General features: G+C 38.1%; 2 protein-coding genes across 3 annotated transcripts; both read right to left on the minus strand.

Annotated features, from left to right (window-relative positions):
- Positions 1-3,283: 3,283 nt before the first annotated feature.
- LOC131316194 (uncharacterized) lies at positions 3,284-4,736 on the minus strand. Of its 2 annotated transcripts, XM_058345494.1 has the most exons (3): positions 4,454-4,736; positions 3,786-3,883; positions 3,284-3,705 (listed from the first exon to the last, which is right to left on the minus strand). In XM_058345494.1, exons 1-3 carry the CDS (start codon positions 4,455-4,457, stop codon positions 3,454-3,456), a joined length of 354 nt encoding a protein of 117 aa, XP_058201477.1. In that variant the 5' UTR covers positions 4,458-4,736; the 3' UTR covers positions 3,284-3,453. The 2 variants fall into 2 exon arrangements, 1 of the variants encoding a protein (XP_058201477.1); XR_009197034.1 differs by lacking the exon at positions 4,454-4,736 and adding an exon at positions 3,979-4,157 and having other exon boundaries at positions 3,284-3,883.
- Positions 4,737-9,383: 4,647 nt separating this feature from the next.
- Positions 9,384-18,394, minus strand: LOC131316205 (uncharacterized). Its single transcript, XM_058345506.1, has 7 exons — positions 18,269-18,394; positions 17,525-17,564; positions 14,383-15,340; positions 12,196-14,290; positions 11,274-12,097; positions 10,772-11,061; positions 9,384-9,843 (listed from the first exon to the last, which is right to left on the minus strand). The coding sequence occupies exons 1-4, from the start codon at positions 18,392-18,394 to the stop codon at positions 14,107-14,109; spliced, it is 1,308 nt and encodes a 435-aa protein (XP_058201489.1). The 3' UTR covers positions 9,384-9,843; positions 10,772-11,061; positions 11,274-12,097; positions 12,196-14,106.
- Positions 18,395-18,997: the final 603 nt, after the last annotated feature.

Below are 18,997 nucleotides of genomic sequence, written 5' to 3' on the forward strand. Positions count from 1 at the left end.
CAATTTCATCAGTCCATTCGCTTAATCGATGGATGAGATGTGTTTTCAATTTTGACTGGTCAAAATAATTATTACCGGTCACAATTGATTTTTAATTTGGACCTTGCAAAACATTTTTGATCCAAACCCTATGCGGGACTACCATGAGAGTAACTTATTCACGGCGGAGGGCAATTTCATCAGTCCATTCGCGTAATCGATGGATGAGATGTGTTTTCAATTTTGACTGGTCAAAATAATTATTACCGGTCACAATTGATTTTTAATTTGGACCTTGCAAAATATTTTTGAACACGTGTAATTTAGCACAGAAGAATTGAATAAGAAAGAGAGACGTACTAGTACTTGTGTAGAAGGAGAGGAGAAGTTTTCAAAGAGATTGATGAAGTTGGCGAGGTAAGCCATGTTTCTATATAGTATATGTTTGTCCGCGCTTGAAAATGATAGTTGGTTGGTTCCGAAATTTTTGGTGGGTTACTTTCATGATCCATTGGGTCATTTAAGTTGACCCAATTGATGCCCAATTAAGACCCAACTAATAATGGGTTAGTTGGGTTTGAACCTATTTTTACCCAACTAATAAATGGGTTGGGTTGTGTCTATTTTTTAATTGATGGGTCTGGGTTCAATTTGCCATCCTTACCTATAAGCATCTTCGTAAGCCTTAATAACAGGACTTGGTTGTTATTGAATTAATAAAAAAGAGAGATTTATCTCGATGTTGTTTGTTCGTAGAGCGAGTGTCCCTAGTTCAGACTTGTTCGAGTTTTCTTCTTGCATATACTTTCGTGGTCAGACGTTTCCTTGCATCAGTTTGTTACCAAAGGCTATGAACCAGAGGCTTGGGACAGAGTTTTCAAGGTTTCCTAAATTCCATCCAAATGGAACCCGTACCGGCCGTACGTGGCATGGACAACCATGAGAGGAAGACGGATACTGTTACTTTAATTCGATTGTAAAACTATTGATCAATATGGGCATAGAAAGTTTTCGGGTACCATGGACAGTGAATCCCTGCTGCACGTAACAGAGAAAAATGGTCAATATTGTACAATTGGAATACCGAATAGATGCAAATGCGGATCAAAAAAAAAAAAGAGATGCAAATTTAGAAGCAAAATCGGCACTGATAGTGGAATGCGTCATGATAATTTGATAAACGAGCAGAGGTTCGATAAAAAGGGTAAAACTGTCATTGTACATTACGTGTCAAATGTATGTATATGATGCGGGAGAAGAGCTTTTTAACAGGACCTCCCGTAAATAAAGTTTACGGAGGCTAATTTCAGCCGTTCAAAAGTGTTTTGGACGATTCAGGTTAAAGATAAATTATTAACAATAAGAAATACTACTTTATTATCAGTAATAGTTTAAAAACAAATCTCAACCGTTGATTGCTGAAATAGACGAGTAAGATTACGTGGAGCTGTGAGTAAGTTATTCACGACTCCGTCGTGAATAAATTTCTCTCATGATGCAGACAATCTGTTGTCTCACATCACTATTGCTAGTATAAGGAAAGAACATAAACAATGTAACAAGGGCATCTCATGGTGGGGTGGGAATATCCAACATTGATGGGATACCAGAAGTAACGACGAGGTGTATCGGTCTTTAGTTGTTTACCCCCATTTTTAACACCAAATATTGGGTCAGAGTTGGAAAACCATTTAATTAAATCTTAATTAATTTAGGCTGATATTTATGAATTTTTCGGGCTAAAAGTTAATAGGTCACAATAATTTTGTGATTTAGAACAATGTCCAATTAAAAACAATCCAAGTAGAGCGAAATGCACTGAATAATTTTCTCTTTATGGATTTATTCCGAGGTGTGCACTGTGCACATGTGGAAATATTGGTTCAAAGGTAGTAGTTTATTGCTATAAAGATGGGAAGTGCCCCACCAATATAGGTTACAGTTGGGATATCCCTCCAAAAGGAGAAATTTTTCGGTGCAGGCTAGGTATATTCTACTTGGTATTCGCTGGGCACATTCAAGCCGTCCAAATGTTCAATATATTTTTGGACGGCTCGGATTCAAAATTTTCTCTCCTCTCTCACCGTAACACTTTGTTCCTCCTTTTTTTTTTTTTTTTTTTCTAAATCCGAGCTGTCAAAAAACGCAATGGATGACTCGAATGAGCCGAGTAGGCACCTCATGATACCCACCTGACACTCACAAATTTTCCCTCCGAAAGTGGAGACTTGTGCTTGGTGGTTTAGTACTATAATTCACAAAGAAAACAGTAAGTTTAGGACAACCGTATGGGATGCGGTGACAGTCCACCACATCCCAGTGGTTGTAGCATTATCAAAAAGAAAATGCAGTGTGCATTGTCATAATTGATAGATCCCGACGGTTGGCTTTCCAAGAACAGCTACCCATGATCTATTATTGATAGAGAAGGGCCTGTTTTTATAGGATATATTGGGACAGATGGCAAAAAGAAGAAGAGGCCCGTTCAGATTTTTTTGTTTGTTTGATCCCTTAGGTTCAAACCTATGATTTAGCTGCATGGGAGTAATGGTAATTGAAAATCGTCCACAATGTCCTCTACTCATAGGGGATGCGAACTTACACGCAGGGGTGGAGCTATGTAGAGGGTGAGGTGGCACGTGCAATCCGTGATTCAGAAGAAACAAAATTTATCATAATGTTCGTAGGGAATGAGACCTTACACGTAGGGGCGGAGCTATGTCGAGGGTGGGGTGGCACATGGCACACTCAATTCAGAAGAAATGAATTTTTTTTTTTTACACAGATCAGGCTTGAAATTGCTGGAGAAGACATATAACGAGATTCCTCAGCCCTTGGAAAGTATTGGAAGATGAACCTTTGGAAGGAAAGTAAAGTATTGACATTAAAAGATCTGCCAGGTAAGTATTTTGACACCCAAAGATCGAGCCTAGCATGTGGGCAGATGGTTTAAAAGCTGATGCAGCTGGTTTGGGGGCCATCTGGGGAAGTTTTTGTTGCCAATCACTCTGTACTTTGCATTCTTTGTCGATGCTGGTTGGAAGGTAATTGGAAGAGGAAAATACATCAAAACAGATATTAATAGAGGCCTGCAAAGATGACAAATTCAGTACACCTTGTCTTTGTAACAGGTAGACGTTAAAGAGTTGTTCCTGGCCTGGACATATATATGCATGCAATAGCTAACCGAAGTGGGTAGACATTCATGCAGGTGCGGACAGCATTACCTGTATCGTTTACTAATCGTGCATAAATTCATGATACAGTGAGCAATGAACACAGAATGGACAAAGCACAGAGAATGTTGGTAAAATGATCATGTCTTAATAAAATATATAGAGTCTAGGAAATGAAAATGATCTTCGGAAAGAAGTCTAATTCGTTGGTTGTTTGGCAAGATTAGCCTAGAAATATATACACAGGGCATGATTCTTAGAACTGAGATCTAGATTAATAGTCGCTACAAGTTACATATTAAAACCAGCAGTACATTTTCTCTGACCCATTTGAAGAAAGCACCAAAAGGAGAATGTCACTTGGATCTTTAACAGCAACAAAGACCATATCAGAGTCTTGTAACCTTAACTTATTCGGTAAAATTTCCATGACAATAGGCTGAAGATGGCCATTTTGTTGGGGAACTTTCCACTCGAAATTATTCATGCAGAAAACAATTTGAGCAATGGCCTGATCATGGAAGAAACCTTTGGAGTGATGTGTGAAAACCTGCGAAAAACAGTTCTCATCAGGCAATGTAGTAAATTAATTAACAAATACGACTTAGTCAGCGTAAATTAGGAGAGAACCTGATTGAATGAGACCTGTGGTGTGCAAATATATGCGAATTGTAGAGGATAAGCATCAGCTAGAAGAACTGAAGGTAGCCATGCTGTTTTGATTTGATCTAGTTTAGAAAACACAAAATAATGTGTAGTTTAGTATGAATTCATATGCTTTCATTGATTAATACGAACTACTTTAAAGTCAAATTGTGCCAACCAGATGGACGATTTGTGTCGATGAGATCAGAATTGATATGCCTAGTATGACACTGAATTTGCTGTAAGTTTCGGTCTAATACAATAACTTTAAAAATCCATGCCCGTTGTAAGCCAAACTGCCAAAGATAATCCTAAATCCTTCTTCCAAGTGATTGTCATGGTAAAACTCATCCCAGCCTTCTTCCATTCTATTATTATAGGGGTGTTATCGGTCCGGGGTCGGTCGGTTCGGTCCAACAAGTACCAAGACCGAATCGGTTCGGGGATAATATTGCTAGGACCGATCCTGACCGAGATTACAATCGGTCCACTTCGGTTTGGTCTGGAGTCGGTCCGGTCGGGGAATTTGGTCTAACCGAATTGGGCCTAGTTGGGCCAAAAAAAAAAAATTGAAAGTGGGAAAAATTACAGCAAACAAGCAAACAAAACCCATGTACTGCCAGATGGGTTTGTACAGAAATTGAGAGAAATACACATGTACTGCAAGAAGTTTCCAGCCTAATCTTTGCGGCAATCAACTCCAAGATATTGTAAACTAGCTAGCCCTGAATTTGCCATGTCTTCCCACAGCTTTCTTGAACTTCAACAGTTGAGAGAGAGAGAGATACCAGCGGACCGGTGGTCTTTGTTCCCGTAGTTGTGGATTAGGTTTCTTCTTCTTCTTCTACAATCGCCGTTTCTCTTCTCTCTCTCTCTCTCTCTCTCTCTCTCTTCTCTGTCATCGAAAGAGCCAAAGAGGGTAATAGGGTTTGGGAGTTGTGGCTGCGGGAATGAGAGGCAGAGAGGGTAATAGGGTTTGAGTTGTGTGAACGGAGTAGATTACACACAAAACAAATCTACGGTAAAGATTAAACCCAATTATATAAATATAAGTAATATGTATAGTCGGTTTGGTCGGGGTGGTTCGGTCCGGTTGGTCCACAGTTTTACAAAACCGAGACTGAACTGAAATAGGTTCAGTTTGGTCCACCCCGAACCGGAAAATTCCCGGCGCCACCCCGACTGAACCCCTGAACCGATCGGTCGGTTTTTTTTATTTTTTTCGGTCCGGTCAGTTTTGAAACACCCCTAATTACTCTTATTAATAACGTGCACTGGCCAAACCTTAGCTTCAGCTTTTAGAAGAATCCATATACTTGGATTTTGAACTTCGAAAATGTCTTTGCGATCAGCAGGCATAAACTATAAAAAGAACAAGCAATTCAGTTGACTGTAATAGTAAGATTATAAATAACGCGAATTTATGAATGATGAATAAAAAGATCTGACCACATCGTCGTCATCACCGCTTAGAGTGATATGTTTCATAAACCAACATTTTTGGTTATCTGTGCACAAAGCATAAGCAACGTCAAGTTAAGGAGTAGTTGGTTGAAATTTATGACAAAAAGAAGGCATAAAAGCATCACTGTCCAAATAGAAAGCATATTTATGGACAAGCACTCCAAGTTAGCAAATAGATCAACACATGACTAAACCAACCAAGAATAGAACAATACACTGCCGCACGCGCGCACATGCATGCATGTGGTCGAGAGAGAGAGAGAGAGAGAGAGAGAGAGAGAGAGAGAGAGAGAGGCCCCAAAAATAAAAACAGAAAAGCACAACTCTTAACATAGTTTACATGAGGATCAGCAGATAATATGGGACTAAATAATCAAACAGGAACAGAAGCGCATAGAACAAAACTATTCTTGCGCAAAGCATAGAACAAAGCAGAAATTTTTGAAGTTTTGCAAGGAATAACTCTGAACTTTCTTGATCAAAGTGTGAAGTTGATTAACTCGTTTTATTTGTTTCGTGCTTGCCTAGCTGTAGGAGTTATTAGCACCTAGTAATTCTGGATTTCCTTATTAACAAAAAAAATAATTCTGGATTTCCCGTATGTAGGCCATCATATTTGTCTTTTGTTTTCAATTAGCTACCATAAAGCAGGCAATAAAAGAAAAGCATTAATGCAATTTTACCATAGTTAAAACAGGAAAATGGAACAAGCAGGAAAATATATCTTTAGATATGGTCATAACCTAAAACAAAAATGCATTTACCTGGAGGAGGATGTATGTTTTGCCAATAACCATTTGGACCTGACCAATCAAAGACAAGTTCCCTATCTTGCCTATCAAACATGACAGGGTGAAAGATCCACCAACGCTCACAAGCTAAAATAACTTTATAGTCTACTCCGAGGTTATGTGCTGCATAAAAAGTGTCCCAACCATCGCGAAATTCATAATTAACAACTTCCACTGGCCAAGCTCGTGATCCATGCCTTAGAAGAATCCAAGTGGTAGAGCCATTTCCATCAAAGTATTCAAGGAGAAGATGAGTTAACCTCTAAAAATAATATGGGCAAAAGTAATGCTGTGGAAAAATGGCAACGAAACAAAATCAAAGGCAAAGGACAAAAGTTAACAGAACATTAGACCACAGTAACACCAGAGAGGGAAACATTTTTCACATGCCAGCATTTGTTGACACCTGTTTGTGTATTTTGCAAAAGTTAATTCTGCCCAAAAAAGCAAAATCCATACAAAAGAAGCTACATAAAATGCAGAAGGCAATATATTAGAGAGCATGATGCGACAAACAACAAATGAAATAATACCTGAGAGATTTGCAATACCTTCAGTGCTGTGCCAAACAAATGAATGGTAGACAATGCCATCTAACCATGCATGCTGCTGGAACCTGTAATTCCACATGGGAACATGGCCCAAAGGTAAAATATTCCGATATTCTTGCACAAAATCACCAAATGACTGGTAAACCAATTGGTTTCCTGCAGAACGCATTGCAAGAGCAGCAATTACTTGCTGGCCTTCAGTAGTTTCTAAGTAGTAAAGAGCTCTCCTTGGAGATTCTGGCCATGGGTTTTCAATACAAGCCCAACGCTGGAATGGGGCATTGACCACCATTTTCACGTTGAAGGACTTTTAAAGAGCCTTGCTGTAGAAGACATTTTGGAAAGTAAACAAAATAAAACTATATATATTAAAAAGATATAATATTTGGTATAGGAATTTTTGTAAATTTGGTACTGCTAAAATATGAGTAAGTTTGTCGTTTAGAGACCAAACAGAGTGTGTATAAGTGGCCATTAATCAGACAAAAAGCTAACGGTTGAGAAGGCTTGTGATAGGGTAAAAATTACTGACAAACGAAAGGCATGGAGCAGGAAGCACATTGTGAGGAATGAACTAAATTTGTTAAGATAGACCAAAATCTGAAATGCATAGAGCAGGAAGCACATTGTGAGGAACGAACTAAATTTGTTAAGATAGACCAAAATCATATGAGACGAAGTCATGAAAATTTGTGGAACTTTTTAGGCAATGGAAGGATGGAAAACAAGTCAAGACAATGAACCAATCTTTGTGATCATGTGAAATGAATATCTATGAGTACGAAGCAGTAATGAGCAGAGACATGTTGGTCTAGAACACTTTTTTGCTTGCAGAACTAAGTTCGAGTAATGGAAGGATAAAGGGCAATTGCTTTGAAGGAAAAAACGCTAGCATATTATATTATATGCATAAACGGTTTGTCTAATTGAATAACAGCCAGTAATGTAAATAGTTACGATAAATGGGCAAGATAAAAAATCTTTGGGGTGTTTATTATCACTGAGCAAGAGGAAAAATAGCAGGAAAACATTTTTGGCCTATTTGTTTGTTCCTAAACGTTTTCACCATAGGCATTAATAATATTTGTAGTTATTTTGACTCTCAAAAGTTTTCTCAGAACTCAAAGCAAATATGGTTTTTATGTATGTCGATGCAATGGATGTGTAAACTAAATTACTTAATGCAAGATGCATAGAATAAGGTAAGAGCAAAGAACAACCGATTGCACAAACAGCTTTACAACAGGGAAGATATTGAACAGGAACCACCAGAATCTATCCGGGACAAAGATATAATGGACCCTAAAATTAGCTGTTCTAGGGTAAAAAGTAGGCCAAAATAAATACCTTTAGTAATGGAAACCAGGGAGAGGAATTCTTCAGAGATGAAAATCGAAGGACATAGTTCTGAAGTTGCAGAAGCGGAGGGAGCAAAGAGGTGAGATGCCAATGGTTGCTTGTTCTTGTGCATTAATTAAGAAGGAAAGAAAAGAAGACACAGTAAAAGAAAAGAAAAGTGAGGACACAGTAAAAGCAAACAGTGTAGGAAGACACAGTAGGAGTTTGAATTCTAACCCGATAAAAAATAAATTATATTTTTAAATTAGTAATGAATTTTATATTTAATATAGATTTTATTTGATAAATTTCAATTATGTGTGCATAAAGCGCGCAACTATAAAAATCACGATCGACACAAATGTTTCACAACTCATAAGAGGTTTTTTTTTTTTTTGATCCTCACAAGAGGTAATTGTATTAGGTATATATGTGCCTGTAACCCCAGGGTTAGTTTAATTGGGTGGTTTACTGGTTGGTGGGTTTGCTCCCACAAATTGTCTAGGGCTCGATTCTTGGAGTTAGGCTATGAGAAAGTAATTTATTATGAATTTTCTAGTCTAGACGTTGATTAATTGTCTTTGATTAGATCGGGATGGATAAATCGAAGTGCGCGTAAGTTGTCTTGAATACCCTTACGAGCCTTGAATACCCTTACGGGCCTGACCACTTTGAAGAAGAAGAACATATGCACACGTAGTTACGGCGTTGCCAATTGTGGTTTTCTCTTCATGCATATAGATAGATAATCAAGTTTTCAGAACACTTTTTGAGAACTTTATTTTGTTTTACAGATTCGAAACTTGGAAATCATTTGTGCTGAGAAAATAATTATGTTACGTAAAAGCTTATATATATACATATACACACACATCGGAATCACCCCAATCACAGTTGGTAGTAACTTGGTGTCATAAGACACATTTTGCTTTAGCAAAAAACCAAGGAAATTAAATTAGGGCAGTATGCGTGTGTATATAATTTACTTAGCAACAATCAGGGTTTGTTTGGTACGGAGTACTTGTGAAAAGCAAGGAAAGGAAAGGAAAAAAAAATTCATCTTCCTTTGTTTGGTTTGAGAGGAAAAAGAGAAGAAAACAATCAAACAAAGGCTTATGAATAATAAACTTTCTTCAGTTTCTTCCAAGCTTTCCTCAAACGTCTTTTCCCAAAATTATGTTACATGAAAAAACTATTTTTTAGGTCTCAGTTGAAACAAACGGAGTCGAGAGTTTTCTTTCCTCTTCAAAAATTGTCGCAAAACATTCCTCTTCAAAAATTGTCGCAAAACATTCATTCCCACATGCCGAACTTCATGGAATGGAGTTGGATCTCTATATTTCATAAAACACCGAGTACAGCATAATCCTTTTCGACTGATAAGAGAATTACCCAGAGAAAAAACTTGGAACAGAAAACAGCAAAACGCCAATCACAAGGGAGCTCAAACAGGAATTTCATAGTTTTAAGAACAAAAATACTACTACTGTTTTTAGACCACATGAGAAGGTTAAGAAGGTTGAGGAATAGCAAATAAGAAAATAATATGGAAAAGAACCCAGCAATGGGGCCAGTAGGTGCTGCGCCTGAACCAATTCTAGTCAGCCAAACCCTAGATAGGTCCTGTTACAGAGACGAAAACATCTGGCAAAGACCAAACATAGACCAGAAACGACTCGAAACAAATATCCACAAAATGAGAGACACCAATCCAAGTTCTAACATTCGTCCCTCTCGTATCGTAGCTCCACATGCAGTTTGCAATTACCAGCGGGATGCATCCATCCTTACCAGGTCAAAGCTCAAAAAAAAAGCAATACGTTTGATTGTGCTGGCATATACAGCTTCAATCGTGGCAAACAATTCTGTGAATTGATTTCTTCTGCCATATGTAAGCAGCTGTAAGAACAGAAAGGATAAAGCCAAACAATAAGCTTTTTACCGGGAAGAAAAAACTGAAGTATAATAACAAAAGCTTCTGTAACTCCACATTTCAGAAACTAAACTAAGTAATCTCATTTGATGCTACCATGTAAGCAGACTCATAAACAGACAATCCAAGAGATTTGAATATGCGTAAGTTGTAAAACAAAAATACACTAACAGCAACCGACCAGCTACCTCTTGTACTAATATGTTCGATTCCTGTCGAGTCCAACAAAATCTGTGACTGGATCTGAGCATTGCACAGAGGACAGGGCCAATAATTTTGCACATCTTCTGATTTTTGAATGATCAAGAGAAGTAGCTACTACAATGACTCGGAAGGTTCATGCAAGTTGGACTCCCTTAATCGTTGATTAAAGCCCTTGATCATTACCACATGTGATATAACTATGGAAGTCCAATGTCTCATCATCATATGCCAACATGTCCAGTACTAGTATGGACAGCAATGAATCGACTGATAATCGGCCACACTACCCGCCAAGATGAAAACTTAAGCAAGTTCACAGACACTCTCCAGACTGAAATCAACTAATCCTCTTTTTCCCGATAAGTAAAAGACCATTAATCTTCTTATTCTCGCATTACTACCGACTCCAGCGCTCAATTTTCCACCTAAAGTATTAGTTGCTAAAATCTCAGTTCTTCTTGACCCCAAGTACCGGTCCTTTTTTGTAATCGTTACAAAAATGGATCCATCTTCTTGGTGTTACTGTCTCCCTTTTGTTTTATTTTTAGATTTCTCTGGATAGTATGGAAATTAACTATATCAGCACTTCTCACTAAACTGAGAAAATGGGACTTCTGCAAGAAAATAAAAAATGAAATATAGTACGAAACACAATTGAAGACTTATTACGCTACACACCCTCATTTATACCTTATAAAATCCATTAAACACCTCCTTTATGATATCATTGTGAATCTCAGCAACCCCATTTAAGGCATGACCACCCACAGGGACACAACATATAGATTAACCATGCGGACAATCTTGAGAGGTTTTGGAATTGGTTCCAATCCCACCTTTTTCTTCTTCTGCATGCCATCTTTTGGTTCATCTCCATCGGTAGGTACAAGTTCTTTACTCAGATTAACAGCCAGACTTTCTCGTGGTTTAACAAATAAATCCGCAATGCAAGCTGGCACAAGTAAATATTGCAGCAGTCTCTGCAAAGCAAGTCAACCCATTTATGAAATGCATACCAAGTTCAATAACCAAATCTTGTCAAATTAAGTTACAAAAAGGCTTCAATCTTTGACACTAGCTCTTCTAACAATCAAAGTTTATTAACTTCATTGTGATAATTCCTATTTGTCAGTGTGGAAAGCCCTCCTCATATGTTCTGAAAATTTGATAGAGGTCTCGAGTGGAAACTTACCACCAGGTGGGCCTTTACTATCAGAGTTTGCATCGCGGCCATCGCCGCCTTCTAATTTCTCATCTGGTCTTACTCCAAGCAGTTTCCGTGTTCCTAGCGCAAACATTCAAGCATTACAGAGCCTATGAATACCTGCAACTAAGTTGTTTATGCCATCTGCGTTGACAGAATGATAACTCAGAACGACACCTTCAGGATCATAATGGATACGAGAATCCATGTCACATACATGGCAATATAAACTCAAGAACCATATGGTGAGAACCAATTGGAATAGATTGCTTCACTGCTGAAGTTCCCATGATTGCCTGAAGTATGCGTCATTTATTTTTACATCCCAATACATGCTACCGCATTGACCAAGTTGCAAACATGTTTCCATGTATCACATCTCGCAAATGGGAGTCCGAACTATTAGTTTGAGGATGCATTTAATCCCCACTTCGTCAACATATTGAATGCCAAGAAGCATTCATCTGGCTAGTTAGCCGAGCATGCTTGATACAAAGTGAGCAGTTCCTCAAAATATGAAGAAGGGCTGAAACATGCATGCTAGAAGCTTCAATTTCTCTATTCGCTTCGGCAATTAGACTTCCATAACTGTAACCTTCGGTTCTGCCAACCATCTTCAATGAAAAGAGTGTCTGCGGTGAATTCTGTTACATGATCCCCGATTCAGTGATTTTGCTCTCACAAAAATATGAATGGTCTTGTACAAGTGATGGAAATGAAATCAACATCTCTGACACTTTCATGACCTTTTATCTTGTCTCATACAGCATCAATACTTGAGCTAGGACTAACTGCAAAATCTGGTCCTTGGGCTGAAACGAGGGCATTTACAGTTAGCTGACAAAAACATTGTTTAGTGAAAATGTATAACTTGTAGCTAATGCAGATAAACTCCGAGCGTCTTACATACAGTAGTTGTAGCCCAAGAGCTAGATCCAGAAACCTTAAAATTAAATGCATCCAGTCCCAGTTGTTGAGTTCATGGGCTCATTTGGTTTAGCAATGGCACAGATACCCGGGGCCCGTCTGTCTTGGAGGGATAATGAGCGAAATGATCTCCATCTATTGCGGCAGAAGAATCAGAAGAGTTTAGAGATCTTAGAGAACTGAACTCTGGCTAGACTTCGAAGAAGATAGTTTCTCCAATATTGAACTCCTTACTTGACCAGAAGATGGGGACCTGACAGGACTAGTCTGTATGATGCCCTTCAAATTTCTTGAGAAATAAATAGACCCATTATAACGGGGAGATCCACTAGAAGCTTCAGGAACGTTGCTGATGTGTGATATCGGTGCTCCTCCCACCCACTTAGAAGAGAAGGTTCCAGCTTTTTATATTTCGAAACTTAATCGGGAAAGAGCCAAAATGCAAAGCAACATATATATAGAGAGGCTGTGAGTAGAAAAAGAAGGAGAAGGTGACTCTCTCAAGCTCAAACAGTTCATCAACAACAGAAGACAACTTGATGCAATGCTTCCAGAACTAAGCACAGAACCTTCTATGCTACAGAGAGGACTGTGTCGATAATTCTGATTACCACCTACAGGATTAGGTGAAAGTGAAAGCAATTTTCCATATTCAAGAAGGCTCAGATTGACTTCATCATCTGAATCTGACCAATGTCAACATTCTTCATGCGGATAACATAATGCAAGTCACAAAAAGGTTTTTCCTGATGGACCTCGATGAGTCTCAAGCAAGTTAAAAAGTCGTTTAAAACCCTAATTGGTTTGCATTAGCAAAGACTATGAGCTGCCAAAGTCTGGAAATCTCATTAGCAACAAACTTGGACCCTTCAAAATGTTCTGGGGCACCTTCACTACAGCAAAGCCATGTTGATAAACCTGCAAGCATCAAAAGGCCAAACAGTGAGGACGTAAGTGAACAATCATGCAATAAGACCAAATTTACTATGGTCAACATCACATAGTGACATATTGAGCAGCAAAAGGAGCAGAAGTCCTTTTCTTCAACAACATAGATTTTATATTAACATGAAGATGAAGCAACATCATATTTTCATTTATGGCTGAAGAAGTTTTCAAAACTGAAGATTTAACGAAGTAAATAAGTTTTCTTTTAATTGTTTGGTCTAAATGCCAACTCTTTTCCTTCAACAGGATTCCATCTAACTTTTTTTTTTTGTTTGAATAAATACAAGGGCCCCCTGTATATGGCTGACATTGCCATATTATCTTTCTCTATTTCCAGTTTTAACTTTGGTGCCACCCAGTTCTGATTTTATTCAGCAGTTGGGAAGAAACCGAAACGCAAAAAAAAAAATGACGAATAACAAACAAACGAACTTTATCGTAAGGTACATTCTTTTATATTGTATCAGCATATCCACATAACAAAAAGATTCTTCCATAAAAAATGACGTACAAGAAATGATATCTAATGAAACTGAACAAATGTCAAGAACATGCATTTATCTATTAACATCTGGATTAGTATCAGTGACATATAGTCAATTATGTTAACATAGACTTGAACATATAAAAAAAAATGATAAGAGTCATCAGTAAGCATTTGATGCAGTTCCTTGGCAGTTGGCACAACTAAAAAAGGAAATCCAAAATCCAAAATCACGAATGAAACCCTTTCTAAATGTGAAAACAAATCCCATCCTAAACACAGAAACTCATTCAGAACTTTAAAAACAAAAAACCCATTTTAAATTTTATATCGTATTATATTTCTATTGGAAATCAACAACAAATTGACAAATTTAGTGGAATAAGTCTATTTATTTAAATAGTTGATAACAAGGCAGCTTCCCCAACAAAAGAAAATATTAACAAACTATTTGTTTAAAATCTAATTTTTTAAACGACTGGCTTTGACCGGTGTTGGATTAGAAAGGTTACCGATACTCGTATCAAAATTTGCAAGCGATACGCAAACATCGTTCTCTGTCGGTTCTGTCACCCAAATGCCCTCCAACAGATTTCCATGACAACGCTGCCTTGTATGAAGATAAGCCAATGTTTTAGAAATACACCTGAAAAGAAAAATAGATTCATCAGATACATGCGCAAATACATGGATGAGGAACATCAACAAAAAAGAAGTGAAAGATGAACCAAAAAATACCTGAACACTTTTTTATGTTTTTCTTCAAGTTCCGTATATTGGCTCCCGGTTGAATCCACCGTCCACATCTCCCACCTTCCAGCTTCATGAAGCCATTTTTTCACGGGAACCGAGGCAATCCGATCAACAACCAATGTAGGCTCTGGCTCATCAATGGCTGCACGTACTTTGGGAATGTTTGGGTGATCCAGATCGTTCAAACAGTGCAACAAGTCGGAAAGACGATCAAAATTTTCAAAGAAGAGGAAGGTGACATCTTTGTTGAGGCTGGCTCTCTGAGTGTTGGACATGGAGCAAGATCCGTCCCTTCTCGGCATCGCACACTCCTCGATCCTGTCACTGGTGTATGAGCACAATAGTTCGATTGGGAAGGAGGAGGAGGCGTCAATGCCGAGGGGTAAGGAAGAGGAGGTGTGAGTGTCAACGGGTAAGGAGGAGGAGGAGTCGGCAGCGGGCCTGATGCCAACGGGTAAGGAGGAGGAGGTGCCGATGGGTAAGGAAGGTGACGTGTCAGGGTTCCTACGCTTTCTCTTCTTCTTCTTTTCAAAAACGGGCTCCATGGCAAGGCAAGGGAGTATGTAGATTGAAGTGTGGGTGGTTGGGGGTGGGGTGGCCTGAGAAGAGGTGGTGGAGGCTGGGATACACGCGAAGGGATGAGCTGTAGGCGGTTGGGCTCTAGGGTTGGGGTTAGGGTTTAAGAATGATGATTTTGGCTTGTTCTGGTGGTGGGGCGAGTTGGACTGGCGTTGAAGTGGTGGTGGGGCGGCTGTAGAATGGAGTGCTGTGACGGAGGGAGAAGGAGCGGCGGCGGCGGTTGCCACTGTCGGGGCCAGTGGCGGGAGTGATGGAATTAGGGTTTCGTGCACCTTTTGGGTAAAGTAAAGAAAGTGTGCACTTTTTGGGTTCGAATCAATAATATGCGATGTGTTTAGGTTACTTAGAGCCCGTTCCAGAACATCTTTTAAAAAATAAGTACTTATTTTACATTTTCAAACTAAAAAATAATTTAAATGAAAAATAATTTTTTAATTTTTTTTTGCACCTTATTAAATATCTCAATGAGATCTTTCAAACAAGATCCATATTGCATATTTTTAGATTTTAATAAATTTATCATTTTTGAACTTGAAATTGCATTCTTAAAAAATAAGTTTTTATTTTGAGTTGCGGAACGGAGCCTTATTCAAATATTCTATTTTTTGTGTGTATATATATACTAAAAATAAGATATTTGGATCAAGTACCTTAAGCACATTGGATGCTGTTAATTTTCGTATAAGCCCCCTCATTTTTTTTATAGAATTTTTGGTGGCTGAAAACGATCTGACGTGGCCTTCGGTATGATTTCCCTACGGAACCCGTCGGTCCTATAGCAGGTTTTTTCTTTTTTTTTGGGATCCGTACGAGGGTTTGTTTTTTTGATCTGTATGAGGGTTCTTCAACATAAAATTCGTTGGCAGTTGAATTGCACCCAAAATGAATTTACTTCGAAATTAAAATTCGAAAGCCTGTTAATTTTTTCTACTTTTTTGTGAATATATATATAATTTTTGTGTGTGTATGATTAGAACTAAATATATTTTTTGTAGCTTTTGATGGGAACATACTCAATATTTTCTTGTTTTTTTTTTAAATTAGAGAAATCTAAAAATTATAGCAAACCAATAAATTCGCTACAAATTTCAGGTCCAAAAGCTGAAGTTCAAGAGGGGACACAATTTAATTAAGGAGTATTGAGCCCGTTCCAGAACGGGTAAAAAGTTTTTATTTTTTAAAAAGGCAATTTCAAGCTCAAAAATTATGGGCTTATTGAAATCTAAAATATGCAATATGGATATTGTTTGAAAGATCTCATTGAGATCTTTTATACGATGCAAAAAAAATTGAAAATTTATTTTTCATTTATATTATTTTTTAATTTGAAAATGTGAAATAAACTGCTTATTTTTTAAGAAGATTTCTGGAACGGAGAGCAAAGCAGTAAACTATTAACGAGCATGCATAAGGAACAAAAGCACAAAACTAGAGTTTGACACGTAGGCCAAACTCGCGGCCATAACATCAATGATGCAGCCGCGACTTCAACTATTTACTTAAGGTGCTAACGCATGCACAATCCGTGGGCGCGTGTTAGTAGTGGATTGAAACATGCGGTGGTCTGCTCAACACACAAAAGAACGAACTTGCGGCCGCCTCTCTATTTAGGTTTCCAGAAATTGTTTTATGAACATAACTAAAGTGAAAGAGTATCCGACACAACGTAAGAGTTTCGAACAACATTAGCCAGTTTAATGCGATCATGTCCATGTTTCCATGGGGCTACACCAGGTTAGCTAGTTTTGAAACAAACGAAAAACATCTAAATAGCCAAGGCACTGCCGCCAAATAATAGTAACCGCCGCCATGAGGAAAATTATTTTGCACGTCCGAAGAAAGTTTAGAAGGGAACACAGCTTAATCAAAACCGGATGACCGAGGCAGCATCGATCAATGTGAAAAAAGGGGAGAAGGAAAACACCATCATCAGTTGGCACAATTTTTAGCTTCCTGCCCGAAATTCAATTGACACCGGAAGATGATACGTAAAACTATGACCAAAAAATAAACAATTTGGCGACGAAAAATTCCAAGCACGCTTTTTCTTGGGGAGACCATGCCTCTCACAGCAACAGAATATGACATTAGCCACAAACTCCTCAACTACCATTTAATTAAGATTCCCTTTAAACATTATACCAAAAAGACCGTAACATCATTCGCTGCGCAAATTTCCCCTTGGACTTGATGACCTATAATTTCTCTCATCACGGTGCGAAACGGATCTGTTGCCATATCTAGATTGGCTTGGAGAGTAATGATCATCCCTTGTCCTTCGTTCCCTGTCTCGTTGGACAAGAAAAGACCAGCATACGAACCAATCAGGATATTAAAATGCAAAAACAAGATGATAGTATAATATCTAAAAAATTGGTCTAAGATCCACTATAGCATGTTAACTAACAAATCTCACTGGAAATCCCAGATGAATTGAAAGCATCTCTACCTCTCTCAATACGAAATCTACTCACTTGTCAAAAAGTATAAACCTCCGCAAAGCAAATTTCAGCACACAATTGGTTAGGAAATATCATAATTTTTCAACCTTCTAAAACATCATGATTCTTCAACAACCCACCATATCTCTACCAAAATGCACAAACACAGGCATGAGTGTATGGGACCACAAACTTATGTGTATGTTTGGGTGAATGTGTGCATTCTGAGAATGATTATAAACTTTCTTGTTGAAATAAAAATGTCAATAGGCACTATTCAACGGAGAAGGTGTTAAGAGGCCATAGATGTAACGCCCGAAAAGAAACGAATAGGATTTCATAATTTTTTGAGCGGGAATGGAATTTAATAATGATGGAAAAGACGTGTTTACAGTTAATAAAGCATGAAAAATCATGGTTCTTACCGTAGAGACCCGGACCCCACTCAAAATTTGTTTTTCTACTGTTTTTTCACGTATTCTGGAAATTTACATAAAATTGTACCAAAAAAATAAAAAAACTCAAAGAACTAAATGGAGTGATTTTTACCAATGGCTTTGCCTACGCGATCCACTTAACCATTTACCTAACCATAAATTATGCGGTATTAACATTAGCATTCACTTTTATTAGGTGCATGGTTGGAAGACAATGAGCTACATTGTGAGGTGACGATCTTTTACTTGTGAAAAATACCACAGAGCAATGCCAGATACACCGGGAGTGCCCAATAATTGGCCATTTTCATAGGCAAGGGTAGAGGGAAAGAGAGACAAGTGGGGTCAGCTGACCCACTGCCTTTCAAATTTTGATAGGGATAAGTATATTTTTTTTATCCAATTTTCACTTACTTGACCCCACTTTAAAACACTAATTTGCTCTAGCCCATTCAAAGATTTGCCAATTCCGACATCAACCAATTTTTTCACAGGAAAATCCAAAATCTTCAAAATTTGACTCTTCATCCGAAAATACATGTCATATACGTAACTGTATTTTTAGGACAAGTGTATACGTATTCCGTGTTCATATGTTGTTATAGTGGGACCCACATGACTGAATATGCTTTTCCTCTGCCTTCTTCTCTCTTCTGCTCTTCTTCATTTTACTCAAATTCGACATCTCTCTCTCCTCAATATTTGAATTCACAAGATTGTCAATTTGTCATTCTTTTTCTTTCAAGATTGCTGGTGGTGATGGTTGCTATGGAGATGACGGTGCCGGAGATGGTATTTTTTGGTGGTGAAGAGGAATAGAAGTAGGGGGAATTGGGAATTTTGCCTAGGTTATTGATTGGGAAATCCTATAGTGCAAGGCCCTGCAAAGCACCCTGTAGGGCACACACGAGCCATCGATGTTGACAATGAATGATTGAGATATGATTTTTAATTATGACTGATAAGAATCATTTATTACCGGTCATAATTGATTTTGAATGTGAACCGTTGATTAATGAGATTGACCTATACGTGGACAACATGGAGGTGCACTACAGTACCCCCAAACCCGCTATTGGGTAGTGTAAAAATTTGGTGGCTAGGTAAAGTAGAAAATAAGCGCTTTTCCTAGTCCATTTGGTG

The sequence above is a fragment of the Rhododendron vialii genome, chromosome 2a (assembly GCF_030253575.1).
Source record: "Rhododendron vialii isolate Sample 1 chromosome 2a, ASM3025357v1".
Lineage (NCBI taxonomy): Eukaryota > Viridiplantae > Streptophyta > Magnoliopsida > Ericales > Ericaceae > Rhododendron > Rhododendron vialii.

Coding starts and splice junctions, on each gene's coding strand:
- LOC131316194 (XM_058345494.1), bottom strand. Junction 3,706..3,785: donor CACAGGTCTCATTCAATCAG/GTTCTCTCCTAA, acceptor TGTTTTTCGCAG/GTTTTCACACATCACTCCAA.
- LOC131316205 (XM_058345506.1), bottom strand. CDS start 18,394: ATGTATTTTCGGATGAAGAGTCAAATTTTGAAGATTTTGGATTTTCCT. Junction 15,341..17,524: donor GAATCATGATGTTTTAGAAG/GTTGAAAAATTA, acceptor ATTTTTTAAAAG/ATGTTCTGGAACGGGCTCTA. Junction 14,291..14,382: donor AAACATAAAAAAGTGTTCAG/GTATTTTTTGGT, acceptor TTTTCTTTTCAG/GTGTATTTCTAAAACATTGG.